The sequence below is a fragment of the Chroicocephalus ridibundus genome, chromosome Z (assembly GCF_963924245.1).
Source record: "Chroicocephalus ridibundus chromosome Z, bChrRid1.1, whole genome shotgun sequence".
Classification (NCBI taxonomy): Eukaryota; Metazoa; Chordata; class Aves; order Charadriiformes; family Laridae; genus Chroicocephalus; species Chroicocephalus ridibundus.
The window spans coordinates 33,379,579-33,393,207 of NC_086316.1; the positions used below are offsets into that span (position 1 = coordinate 33,379,579).

At 37.4% G+C, this 13,629-nt stretch overlaps 1 protein-coding gene across 2 annotated transcripts in view; it reads left to right on the plus strand.

Moving 5' to 3' along the window:
- GAK (cyclin G associated kinase) overlaps positions 1–13,629 on the plus strand; it is a 77,048-nt gene that overhangs the window by 43,207 nt on the left and 20,212 nt on the right. Inside the window, exons 14-21 of one of the 2 annotated variants that reach the window (XM_063319694.1) lie at positions 266–388; positions 3,714–3,847; positions 5,111–5,305; positions 6,329–6,446; positions 8,888–8,967; positions 9,321–9,514; positions 11,406–11,564; positions 12,317–12,775. In XM_063319694.1, the coding sequence (XP_063175764.1) occupies positions 266–388; positions 3,714–3,847; positions 5,111–5,305; positions 6,329–6,446; positions 8,888–8,967; positions 9,321–9,514; positions 11,406–11,564; positions 12,317–12,775 (1,462 nt within the window). The remainder of the gene's footprint in view (positions 1–265; positions 389–3,713; positions 3,848–5,110; positions 5,306–6,328; positions 6,447–8,887; positions 8,968–9,320; positions 9,515–11,405; positions 11,565–12,316; positions 12,776–13,629) is intronic. The other variant, XM_063319695.1, reaches the window with a different exon arrangement.

The following is a 13,629-nucleotide window of genomic DNA, read 5'->3' on the forward strand; positions in this document are numbered from 1 at the left end:
TTTCAGATAGTACTGATAGTACTTCAGATAGTTCCAAGTTGTTGATGCTTCTAGTGCAGCAGACTATAGAGCAGAGTTTTATTGTGCTTCATCCTATAAAGTGGTGCTTACATTGGAAGATTACTGTTCTTGAGCATCTTGCTTAATTTCTACCTGAAGGTGGCATTGAAGTGTAAAATTGCCTCTTATATACACAGCTTACGCTATGCAAATGTATGTGACTATGTAATCTTATTTCTCACCTTTGCTGTTGCTTTTGTTGCAGGTTTCTGAATGTGGCTGGCCAGCAAGACGAGCACCAAATCTTCAGAATCTTTATAGCATATGCAAGAACATGCATTTATGGCTGAAACAGGACCAGAAAAACGTTTGCATTGTGCACTGCCTTGTAAGAAACTGGCTTAAGTCTGAAGTGCTTTGCTCAATTCAGCTTTTAATTTTGAATAAGGATGCTAGTATCAACTCAGTTTGTGAATGTTACTGGCTTTCTTTACTGTGAGGCCTAGGGGAAATTCCATCCTGCTGTCTTGAGGAGAATTATTTGCATAAATTTTATCCTCAGGCAAATCAGTAGGGTTATGTAGCCCTCACTAACTTGAATGTAGCACAGAAGGCAGTATATAAGAGGGATTAAAGCAAAGTAGCCTTTCAGAGAAAGAATCCGCTCTGCTATTTCAGTGTTTGCTCTAGTTTTTTGTTCTTGTTTTCAGCTTAACAGATGGATGTACACTGCATTTCCCACTACTGTCCATTTAGAATGTAATCTCTATCAGAAGAATTGCAGAAACTGACTATGAGACTTTTGGTGGAACTTGCTTTTGCTGGCAGCAGACTGCTATGGCAAGAAAACTCTTGATAAAGAACCACCTTGTGTCAAACATAGAGGGGAAAAATGAATTTAAAGAATAATCACTGTGCTCAAGATTTGAAAACATGAGGTTACTGTCATGTTTGTGTAAGAGAATTGCATGAGAAATTTTGAGCTTCTTATTTTCCTGCACAGTAAAAAGAGAAACATGACAGCTGTTACAATGCATATGGTGCTGCTGGAAAGCATTCAAAAAACAGTCCTTTGATATGGTATAGTAGTTTATATGGAATATCACTGTCAGAGCGCTGAAAGATGATTTGTTAATCTGGCAAAGTGTGCTTCCTTAGACAGAGTTTTGCAAGCAAAAGATCACTTAATGCCAGCTCCTGAAAACCGATGGGATTTTCATGGCTGCTGTGAGGTTAAGAATCTAATTCTGTATTAAAAAGTGATACTTATAGTATCTCAGTATCACATGATACTGAGAAGTGATCACATGATAGAAGCAGAAGTAATGACTTGGCAGCAGTTTTTGTAACATCTTTCCTTTGAAATGTTTTGTTTAAGGCTCCTCATTCATTCCTCAGGTGTAAGGGGATCTTGTGTATATATATAAGGCTGCATGTTAGATGTGATGCAAAGAGCATATACCAGAACTACCAGAAATGGATGACAGCTGCAATATGTGCCTTTGATTTGTCTAGCTGAAAATTTTTGTAGATTTAAAAGCTAGGAAATCTGGGTTGAAAAGAATACTTTGGTAGAGGTAGAATGTTTTAGACTAATACACTTTCTTGGATAACAAAACATGAAAGTTGCTTCTTATAAATACTGCCTCTAGGTGGCCAGGATTCAGAACTACATAGGGCTTCCTGGTCTTTTGATCTTTACTCTAGAGGTTTGCATTAATGCAGTGAATTGTTAGATTTTTACACCGTAATTTGAATGATCCAGTTGAGAACAAGCAGTTGAAAACAAGGTTTAAATGGCAGCTCCCCACTTCAGCTACAGTTGAGTCTGGTCTGGCAATGACAGGGATCTGTTTTTAATGGGCATCCTGTTCTGCTGATTTCACAAGACTGTAGCATATATGCCAGAGGCTGGAGTAACTCCTAGACATCTGCAGTAACCGCTTTGCTCTGTGTAATTATTTGGGGCCATGCAGTGATGGTCATCCTTGAAAACTTGCACAGCTTTAAGAAGGTGTGAGTACAAGGTCATCTTGGTAGAACTTAATGGCAAAGAGACTTGTAACGGCAGCACTCTAAGTGTGATTACGTGTTCCTTCAGATAGCTGTATTTGACCTGTATTTAAATGAACCAAGCTAAGATAATTATAGGCACACTAGGAAAAGTTATGCGTAATTTCTTTTATGAAGGTTATTTCTTTTCAGAATAGTTTAGACAGAAAACTCTTCTAGCTTTTTGACTCTTTGTGACAAACTTATGCTCAAAATCTAGCTTTTTCCGATCATTGTTTTTTATTGCTGCCTTATTGATTTTTTTTAATGCCTGAGGATTGCTTATTTATGTAGCCAAGATTCATTATCCTTGTAAAAACATACAGGGAAAAATTGAAATTCTTACTCCCATCTAGAGATGAGACAGTGTTTCTTTTGGTCCCATTCTGCAACTTATCAAGCTTCTTTCTGAAATGCAAGATTCTGTTATCAGATTTGCTTGGTAATGAATGAGATGCTCTTTATTTTGAATTATGTATTTCTGGTTGTCAAGTGATCTTTAAAGTCTTGTAAAGTTGTCTTCTGACTTTGTGCCACAGTTGCAAAGCATTTACTGTGACTTGCTTGCTGACCTCTTTGTACAATGATTTTTTTTCCCCCTTGGTGTGGTGCTTTAGTTTGGAGCTGGCTTTGTAACGCAAGCATACATAAGTCACTGCTTGTCATGCTGATCAATGTTGTTTCATTCTTCCTTTCTGTTCATTAATGTTTTGTCCTAAGTGTGGGCATCTCAGGGTAGGGACCATGTTTTTTTCCATCTGTCTGAAATTTAACTGAAAAGCAGGGTCCAGCCCATAGAATCATAGACTAGTTTAGTAACTTCTGGAAATCATTGGGCTTGCTAGTTACACCAGCAGTAATAATATTAAATTGCTGAACTACTCTTTAAGGCTCTGGCTCTTATGGTGCTCACAGACCTTCTTTTAATTCGTCTAAGTAATGGTTAGAATAGATGCCTAGCTTTGAAAGAAATGCCTGTTAAAACAAGTTGAGGAAAAGCATTTCCTTCTTCCCCACTTCCACGCTCATATGCCGAATTACTACAAAAAAATACGTTTGGTGGTGTTAGCAGAAAAACTTGAGAAGTCCTGTTCTGTCAGCCATTACCTCTTCTGAATCTTCAGTCTGTTACAGTGTAGGCACGAATCTGGGATGTGTGTAGCTGTAGTCCCTGCAGAAAGAGGTTCAGTGTTTTAATTTCCTTGTCTTAGTTTTAGTAATCTATTATTAAGCTATTAATCTCAGGCAATTTTAGTAGAAGACTGAAGAGTTTGGTGTGGCTTAGTTCTTCTGAATCTTGGGACTTCTTTTGTAGTGGAAGTCCATGGTTATCAGCTAAAAATAGCTTTGAAAGGGGGTTTCAGGTAGCAGCCAGGAAACAAAACCAGGTATTAGTGATAGCAAGGTAGTAAACATCAATTGGAAATGTCAAACAGTGTTAAGCTAAAGCAATTATTCACATTTGGAGTGGCAGATATGTAATTTCTTTTGTATTGTGTGAAAATCAAATGAAAACATTTTTTTCAGATACAAACTTCAAATCTAATGATTGCACTAGACCTTGGATTTCATTACTTTAAATAAGGAGATCATGTTCTTCAGTAACTTCTGTAATGCTTTTTCCATTAGGTTTAATAACAAACTTACATTTTTTTTTGTAGGATGGAAGAGCAGCATCTGCTGTTGTAGTTTGTTCTTTTCTGTGTTTCTGTCGTCTCTTCACCACTGCTGAAGCTGCAGTTTATATGTTCAGTATGAAACGCTGTCCTCCTGGTATTTGGCCTTCTCATAAAAGGTACAGTATCAGTCTGTAGGGTACTGTTGAAGCAAGTAGTTATGAAATTGTGAATATGCTACTATTTTTACAGGATGCTTCTTAGGAAGGAAAATTATTTCAGTAGTGTCTGTTTGAACAGAATAGTTGGAAAAACAGATGTATCGTGATTAGAGAAAATAGTCATGAATTTTGTGAGCCTTTAAGTTAGTCATGATGTTCTTATCAAAAGTGAGTCAAGTATGACCTGTAGTGGAAAAATGTTAGGAGTAAAAACAAGGTTCTGCAGTGCTTTTGAATGCTCTGAAGTATAAAATCCTCTTCCATCTGTGTAGGACTTATTCCATGTTTACTGGTTTATTACAGTACTGTGTCATAACATTGCAAGTTCTGTGGAAAGACCAATAATGGTTTCTGTCGATCTTTTATGTTTAGGTACGAATGCCTTCTGCTTTTAAAGGAGTACATGCAGAGTTGACTTTCATATACTTTGACAGATGTTTTAAACTAATCACTTGATGTAATTTGATAGATCTTACAGCAATAAAGTCTCAGTAGCGAGTGACACCAGTAGTAAGGGTATTTCCTACAAAACCAGTTAGATTTGGAAAGGCGAGAAGTAAGGATTAGTTAAGTGTAAATGACAGATTTACTTTTAGTATATGTAATGGGTCCTCTACAAGATAACTTATATTAATGAGGATAAATTTAAAGGCTTTAGGAAGCTTTGAGCTACTAACTTCAGGACTGCTGTGCAACTTGGATCCATTACGTGTAAGATACAAAATAGTTCTAGTTTGGTGAAGCCTAGTTTGGCCTTTGGAAAGATTAGGCTAGTTTGTTTTACAAGGGAATATATGTAAAACTACAGACCTAAGGCAATGTCTGGAGTTGTCTGGAAAGTGGGACACAGGTGCAGATGACTTCATATGCAGTGCTGTATTCAGTTTTCTGGGCGTATTTTTCTGTTGTGATACAGCCACCACGCTTTTGTACAGAAACCGTGTTGCTGTCCTTAAATTGAGATTTTTTTTTTTCCTCAACCCCAAAAAGCTAAGGATCTTAAATATTTCTCTGTGTTTCTATTTCATTTTACTTCTGTGAAATTCTATCAGAATTGAAAATCTGTTTGCTGGAAGTGCTGTAAAAGTGTTCCCAATGTTTTATTGTTACCTTTTGTCACTGCTTAGTGGCTGGATGTGAAAAGAAGTAGCTCACCTGTGTGTTCACCCATCTTTAGAGTTTGGTTCTCTGACTAAATGCGTACCTTTTGGTTTTTGGCAGGTACATCGAATACATGTGTGACATGATGGCTGAAGAGCCCATTATTCCTCACAGCAAGCCCATCCTTGTCAGATCAATCATCATGACTCCAGTTCCTCTTTTCAGTAAGCAGCGTAATGGCTGCAGGCCTTTTTGTGAAGTTTATGTGGGAGATGAGAGAGTAACTACCACCTCCCAGGAATACGACAAAATGAAGTAAGTACAGGTTATGATTTGCTCTGAAACAGCACATTATGTTTTTCTAGACTAACTTAAATACGAAGTCTTCACTGTGAGGAGAAAGCATGATTTTGCATGTGCCAGTTGAGCAAAAAACTTCTTTAACATATGGAACAACTCCTCTGTCTTGAAAGAGCTGATCTTGAAAGAGAAATCACGGGGAGGAGACAATGTGGTTATAGCAGCTTGGATCTGTTTCTGCAGAAAGTGGGGCTGATGGTGGGGTGGCACAGTGGTCACTGGGAAGCAGAGGTGAGCTAGACTCTTTCCTCTCACTCCGTGTGGTATAAGCTAGGAAGACTGATCCCTGGTGTGCATGTACTGAATTGAACATCATGTCTCAATCATGGAAACAGTAAGGATGTCCCAGGCATGCCAGCTGTAAAGGGAGTGCTTATTAGCCCCTGTACAGTTGTGTCTGCTATTGTAATACAGCACAGGAATTGCAAATGGTACTAGCAGCACTTGGTGTGGGTAGTCACAGAGGAAAGATGAGAGAATACCAGAGTCTTTCTAGCTTTCCTGTAAATCCAAGCCCTGTAAGCAGTTTAGTGAATTTGAAGAGAGCAGGAACAGAACCAGGTGTGGGGTCTTATAATAACATTTTCCCCTGTTTTTCTCTACCACTGTCCCTCAGTGGGAGTCCTAACGTATCACAGCAATGCAGCTACAGTTCTCCCTGCACGTTTCTTTGGAACAGCTTTCTTCATAGTATTCTCTCTTGCATTTCCCAGCAGCTCCTTGAAGACATGTTTCTCCCGTATTTGATTTGAGAACTGTGGGTCTAAATAAGTCTGTTGCTCTGCTGTAGGCAACTGTTAATCTTGTTCTTTTTAGACCAGCTTTTGAGTTTTAATTATTTAGAGCAAATTCTTTAACAAGAACTTGAAGCGCATTTTCATGGCTTGCTATTGAAGAGCTTGGAAACACCAAACTAAACGTAAGGTAATGCACTATTTTTTTTAAATGAAATTAAATGTGGTTATGTTTCTTCTCCAGGGAGTTTAAAATTGAAGATGGAAAAGCAGTAATTCCACTAGGCATAACAGTCCAGGGAGATGTTCTTATTGTAATCTATCATGCCAGGTCAACACTAGGAGGCCGACTACAAGCCAAGGTAATGATAAATTTGGCAGCCTAAGTGGAGGATTTGCTTTTTCTTGTTGCAGTTTTGTATCAGCTTGTATTTGTGATCTCATTAAGTACATGGCTTTATTTGCTATTCTTTCTTCAAAGAAATGTGTGAGGTTTTCATGTACTTAGGAATTCAGCCTTTTCAAGACCAATTAAGTATGTCCATTCTTAGTGCTCTGCATTTATCGGTAGGCATTTCTGGAAATTACTTCAATAGTGATAGTTACTATATTTTCAGGAAGACCTCTAGCCAGTTTTTTGAGGCAGTGATTGTTAATCTGTTAAGTTGCACAACAAGCCAGAACTTCTTAGTTCTGTACACACAAACTGGAACCCAAGGGAAAATACTACTCAATAGAAAAGTGGAATTCCAGGGACTTCCTGTACAAAACAGGCTGGAAAAATTCCTGTGGTTTTGTAGCCTATTTCTAGAGTCAGGTTGAGTTTTTATAACTGTTTTTTCTTACTGGTCTTTGTTCTCCTAGGGAGAATGCATGTTTCAAAAAAATCACAAAAAAAACTTGCTAATGAAGCCTGTCTTCAAATTTAAAGCAGCATTGTTGTTTGTGGGTTTTGGTTTTTTTTTTTTTTCCTCCAGATGAGTAACACAAATTAAACTTGGAGATCTGTATAAAAGATAGGAAGGGGAAGTGCAAAGTTTAGGATAACTTGGAGCATTGTGAAAATTGATCCAGAGGTTCTGCAGACAGTGGAGGAAACATGGAGGAAACAAGCATATTCATACATATCTACTATTACTGAAATAAATTATTTTCCCTATGTTTTTTCTGCTTTGTGTGTAGGAAGATGAGTGTCAAATCTTGTCATGTTGCAGAGGTTCCAGACTTTCTTAATGTCCCTACAGTGCTATGGGCCAGAACTTCCAGATCACCCTAAAACTGAAAGCTCAGTGAAAAGATTCTCTAATGCACAAAAGTAACTAGTGTGTGGTTCAAGGTCATCAGCGAAGAAGGCATAGAACTGGGGAAAATTCAGCTGAAGTTAGCTTATACTCCTTGTGCAATCTTAGTTTCACTGATAGGGTTTTTTTATGTGGTTTCTGTAGCATTTATTCACTGATCAGAAAAGGTGAGAATTTTCTCATCCATCTGCTGTAACACATGATACAGTAACACTGTTTGTGATGATCCTGGTTTGGAGCTTTGATGGGTCGATATTCTAAATTGCCCCCTGAAGCTCTCTGCAGAACTCTTAAGGAGATGAACTACCACATTTCAATATTGGTATTAAGTGCCTAGAGCTGGTCTTTGTGATTGTCTCCCACTTGCTTACAGTTAATTTGAGAGAGGATATAGTTTATCTCCTAGGAAATGTCTTGCATAGCAGACAGAAAACTGATTTAATAGAGCGTTCGGGTTTTCATATGTAGTTCAGCGTAGGGATGGATGATCAGAGAAACTCTGTCCAGTGTGCCCATGTTTCCTGTACTGAGGAGCCAAGCACTGGACACAGGACTTCAGATGCAGCCTCACCAATGCTGGTTAGAGGGGAAAAATCACCTCCCTCAACCTGCTGGCAGTGCTTTCCCTGTTGCTTGACTTCTGGTTATGGTGTTCAATAAATGCTCATTTACAAGGAAAGCTTTCATAATTCAATTTTAGTCTATCATATTTACTGGACTGTACTGTGTGACTTCCTTTGTAAAGGACTGGGAAGACAATTCCGCGTGTGGTGTAGCTAAAGCCAGGGAAAAAATACATTGTGGATTTATCATTTTGATGTAACTTGGATTTGTGCGAGACCAGGAGCTACGCGAATCTTCTATGGTAGCATTTTCTGGACTCTCGCATATGCTGATCAGGCATGGGAAAGTAGTTTTTCCTGTCAACAGAAGAAAGAGTTGGGAAAGTTGAATGGTTATAGTGAATCGGTTTGGAAAAGCTCTATACCATCTGGGGTGAATAGTTGACTTGAAGTTGCACAGGAAAAAGAACTCTGCATGTCTTACGAAGTGTCCTTTTAAATGTGCTACATTTAAAACTCTTCTGAATGAAATCCTTTATGTATGACGTATATTTCTTGATTAAAGTATTGCACAATGAGTTTTTCTGAGTGTATGTTATTTAGAAAAGTAATAAAGGTCATGCAGTCTCAACCTGTAGAACGGGGTCTGGAAATATTTAATAGACTCTGATAGTCTGTTTGAGGTTAGTGATGAGACCTATCTGGTTCAAGGTCTTTTGATTTGTTTCTGGCAGTAATGGATTTACCTATGTTCTGTCTTAAACTGCATTTAAGTCTATCAAGATGAAGTGTACATGGAGTTAAACTGAAATAGTAGAAAAACAAACACTGTAAAATATTTTAATACTGAAAATACTTTGCGTTATAGTAAAGGCAGAACACTGTGTGTACTGTTCATGTAGACTTAAGCAGTTTCCCTGTATTCCTTGTTTTCAACAGATGGCTTCAATGAAGATGTTTCAGATTCAGTTCCACACAGGTTTTGTGCCGCGAAATGCCACCACAGTGAAATTTGCCAAGTATGTTGACACCCTTTTGTAGAACACTGTAAGAAGTTTTCTTTGAAACTGTTTAACCTGTCAAACCAACATATGGTGGGGGGCAGAAATATAGTCCATGTAGGAAGTAGATGACTTTGATTCCAGTAAGATTCTTTTGTTTTCTCATCTCAAGGAAATTGAATGTTTTGTACATGATACAAAAAAAAATTTCTGTACCAAAATACCACCTGTTTAAAATATATGAAAAAAGTAAACAAATACAGTGTGTTTGAACCCTTATACTAACAGCTTTAAAGTTTTGTCTTCGACTGCGCTGAATTTAATCTAGTTAGCCATCAGTATCAAGAATCTACTTGTATGCATCTTTGCAGGTATGATCTGGATGCCTGTGATATACAAGAGAAATATCCTGATTTATTTCAAGTCAATCTGGAAGTAGAGGTGGAGCCAAGAGATAGACCTAGCTGTGAACAGCCACCGTGGGATAACATGAATATAAAGGGACTGAATCCCAAGATCCTTTTCTCCACCCGAGAGGAACAACAAGAGATTTTATCAAAATTTGGTAACGAATCTCGTGAACAAATAAAGAACATGATAAAGTTTCTAATGTACTTAGTGTTTGAGGCTTTTGTTTCACTTCTGACATTCCTTTAAGTGAAAGACATTTAAAAGGTGTTTTTTTGTAAATATCACTTAAAAATTTGCATTGTATGAAGGAGTATAAATTATCCTTCAGTAATGGATTATAATTATTCTTGTCTTACCTCCACTGTCATTACATTTTCTTGCTTTAAAGCTATGAATATGCTATTTGCAGGGATTTTAGCAAATGGAATTGTGACAGGCAAGATTTGTAGGCAAAATGTCTTGAAAGAGCTATATTTGGCTAAACTGGCACCATTATAATTTCAAATCCTCACAAATGATCTTAAGTAAAAATGTTTCTATTGAGGTCCTTCTTATGTATAGCCAAGCAATGTAATTCAATTTTGCAACTTTTCATAATGTAGTCCAGCAGACATTTAATTTTTTTAATACTACATATTTGTGGTTCACCTGTAGATGACTGCGTTAATTCCAGTTAATGCTATTCAGTATCTTTCTTCTTCTGCTGGTATTAGTAATTAGCTTTGACATTTTCATTAAGGCTCTTAAACCTTCTCTGTGCTTCCAGAATAAAAAGCATGACAGAGATTATTGCGGTGATTTTAGTACACCGTACATGAGATCTTAGTCTCTGCTCTTAACATGGTACACCTTAAATTACATTTCTTTTGATACAAGGTAGTTGCTGCTGTCTTGTCTTTTTTTTTAGTGGGATATGTTGGGTTTATATTATGATTTAGGTCTTTTCTATTTAACTTAGTTTATATAGATTTTAAAAATCCTACTGTGAACACAGCTCACGTCACTGAAGTTAGGGTGTTTCATTGATAATGAGGATCTGTAAAAATTACTCGTATTTTTTTTTAAGTCACTTTCTTTTCCAATTGACAAATTGAATGTAAGGGTTTCAAATTCCATTGAAAATATTTCTTAAAACTGCTGGGAAGGGAATAGGACAAAAGCAAGTCTGTGAACTGGTTTTATAAAACTTGCCTTATTAAAATGAATGGATTTGCACTATTTCATTCATCATGATCTTTCACGTATGTTTTGAGACAGACTATTTCAGCATCTCTGTGAGCTACAGCTCAGTATGTGGAAGGAGAATGAAAAAGTGCTGTACCAGTTTGGTATTTAGATTTAGAAAAAAAGCTTTTTCCCAAGCATTCATCCCATTCTTTTCAAATAGTCGATGAATACATATTAATTTAGGGAGTCGTCTTATTTGCCTTGAGGAAACCTCCTTTTTGAGAGGTGATATAGCAGGTAACTCGGTAAGCAGTAGGTAACTCAGCCCAACTCAGTCTTACACAAAAGTCACTTAATGTCTGATCTCAGTAAAGAAAGAAATGTAAGGAGTAGTTAATCACAGCACACAGTGTATTACATAACTCCTTTGAGATGTTTGTCAACAACTTCATGTTCTTCTCTGGCTTTACACTCTGTTTTCTATAGCTGCATTTGCTCTTTTCTTTTGTTCTGTTCCTTATTGCAGATGTTGTTCATAGCCTTGCATATTTTAGGGGATGGTTGGTACAAGCAGGGCGTGAATTACATTTTCCTACAAATGTAAATAGAATACTTGAGTGTTTTGCTATGAGTCTGACTTAATTTAATGTTATAGTGGAACATAGGGTCTTACCGGTATTTGCAGTTGAACCATATTTAATAAGGGTAATTTCAAAGGGGGCTGGGGGTGGAAATTTGCCTTTGCAGGGTAACAGATACTTTGAGATAGTTGTCTTGCTATAGCAGTCAGTCTGCAAGTCAAATACCAGCTGCTGTGACTAGAACTGAGTTTTAGAAGTTTCTCTTATAAGGGTTCTGGCTTAAAATCTATTTTATAGGGAAACCAGAGCTGCCTAGACAACCGGGTTCAACTGCACAATATGAAGCAGAGGCATCCCAGCTGGAGCAGTCTTCAGAAAGTGTGCCTACTGATACAGAATCCACACACAGCAGTAGTACTGATGCAAATAACTTCTTTCATTCTCTGGACTGGAAAGGTACAGGTTTTCCTCTGAAGTAACTACTTGTTGTGCGTTTGTCTTGTACGCTTTCCAATGAGTGCTTCTGCCTTCTCATGCAGCAGCAAACGCCATTTCACCAGACCATGAGAAAAAGCTATTTAAAGAGTGAGCTCTGCAGGTTAACAAGTGGTCATTCCGCTTCATTTGGATAAACACCAAGTAATGTTTTTTGGTACTGTGTGTAACTTAAATGCTGAACTAAATTTTTCTTTTTCTGCAAAAATCTTAAAGGTCTGCAAGGAAGCCTTTGCATTCCCACAGACCGACTTAGGCTGGCTGAGGAACAGAGGAAATAAAGTAGACTAGGTAGTGGGGTCCGGATCAGTATGTATGGACTGAGAAAATATAACTTTATAGTGCATGTATAGGTTCTTTTTCTGGGTTTTGCTTTGTTGGCAAAAATGTCAGTAACTGCCTATGCTGTCATTGAATGGCGCAGCAGTTACTGAGTGGTAAGTGGTACGATGTCCTGTGATGAATGTCCAAGTCAGTCTTATTTTGAAAGAAATCATAATACCTGCCCTTGCAGAGTGGCAAGTATAGTAGTGAGCTGCCTCTTTGCCTGCCCTATACAAAGAGGTGGTAGGCTATAGTTAGTCCTTTTTTATCAATTCTTTTGTGAGCTTTGATTAATTAAGGATTGATTTCATATGATCTCACCATATAACTCTGTCTTATCCTACTTGACAGAATTTTCATAACCTAAAGCTGTTTTCTTTTTATTCAAGAAGGAAAAGGTCTGGACACTGGAATAGAGGACAGTTCGTCTAAAAATGATCGTGTTCAACTATCTGATGACAGGGAGGAGAGTGAGCCTTCAGATGAGGAATTCCCTGCATTTCCAGGTGAAGAAAGTACAGTAATTGTTGATGAAAAAGACTCTATTACTACAGAAGGAGAGTTGCTTTTTGAAGCTCCATCTACGCTGTTACAAAAATCTCTTCCTGAAGAAAATGTAGACTTACTGGGATTAGACTCTGATACTTCACCAGAACAGAAACAACCTGTCTCAGAAATAAACTCTTCATCAAGTAATGCAGACTTGTTGAACAATCTTTTTGTGGGTAATGCATCACAGATTTCGGAAGAGCCCACTGGAGATCTTCTTGGACAAGGAACAGATTTCTTTTTCAGCGGTCAGTGTCAGGGTACTCAGGGTACGTCTTCAGCAGCAGCCATGTCTTCAGGTATGTAAATTTAACTTCAGTACTCTTTGGCTGGCTAACAAATAGAAATTGTTGCTTGCATTGTGCTTAGAAAATGAATACCATGTCTTGATCTGTACTCTGAAGACATGTTGGTCTATAGCAAGAATTGCATAGAATAGGTATTTTTACTACTTGAAGGAGAGAAATTACTGTACTGTATCAAGGTATTTTGTTATTTTGCCAATATCCTATTAGCTTTAAACCATGTAAACAGAAAACTACCAAATTTCGAATTAAAAGAGATTCAGTATTCTTAAAGAATCCATAGCTTCCCTTACATGTCATATGTTAGATCCTTTTCTAAATTCAAGTGTAAATAATTTCTCTTGCTAAAGCATAGAATTATAATAGCTTCATGCTTTTTTGCACCTTATGTAAAGCAATAGCATTAGATGTGGTACAGAGCTACGCTGCTTAGGTCAAATGTCTGCGTGGGATTTTTCGGTGTTAATCATGTAAGACTGCTAGGCAACTGTAAATCCTGTAGATTACTGTTCAAATCAGTAGGATAACAGTACTGCTAAAGGGTGTTTTCTTGCTGTTTTTACTGATTATGTTGCTAGCTTTGTATCCTGCATGTTAATTGCTGCTATCTAATAGATAGCAAGTTAGATACTGCTACCTATTTGGTATTTAAAAAAGGTGGTTTAGTTTAGAAGTTCTGTTCCTCGTATCAATGGATAGTTTGCTCTCTCTCACATGACTAAACTTTTGGGAATAGTAATTATCTGACTGAAGATAATTCAGTAAGATTCTTGGGAAGGTTTTTTAGCCAAATTGTCCGGGAAAATCTTAAAGTTTTAGCTTATTTGCACAAACATAATGCACTTGGT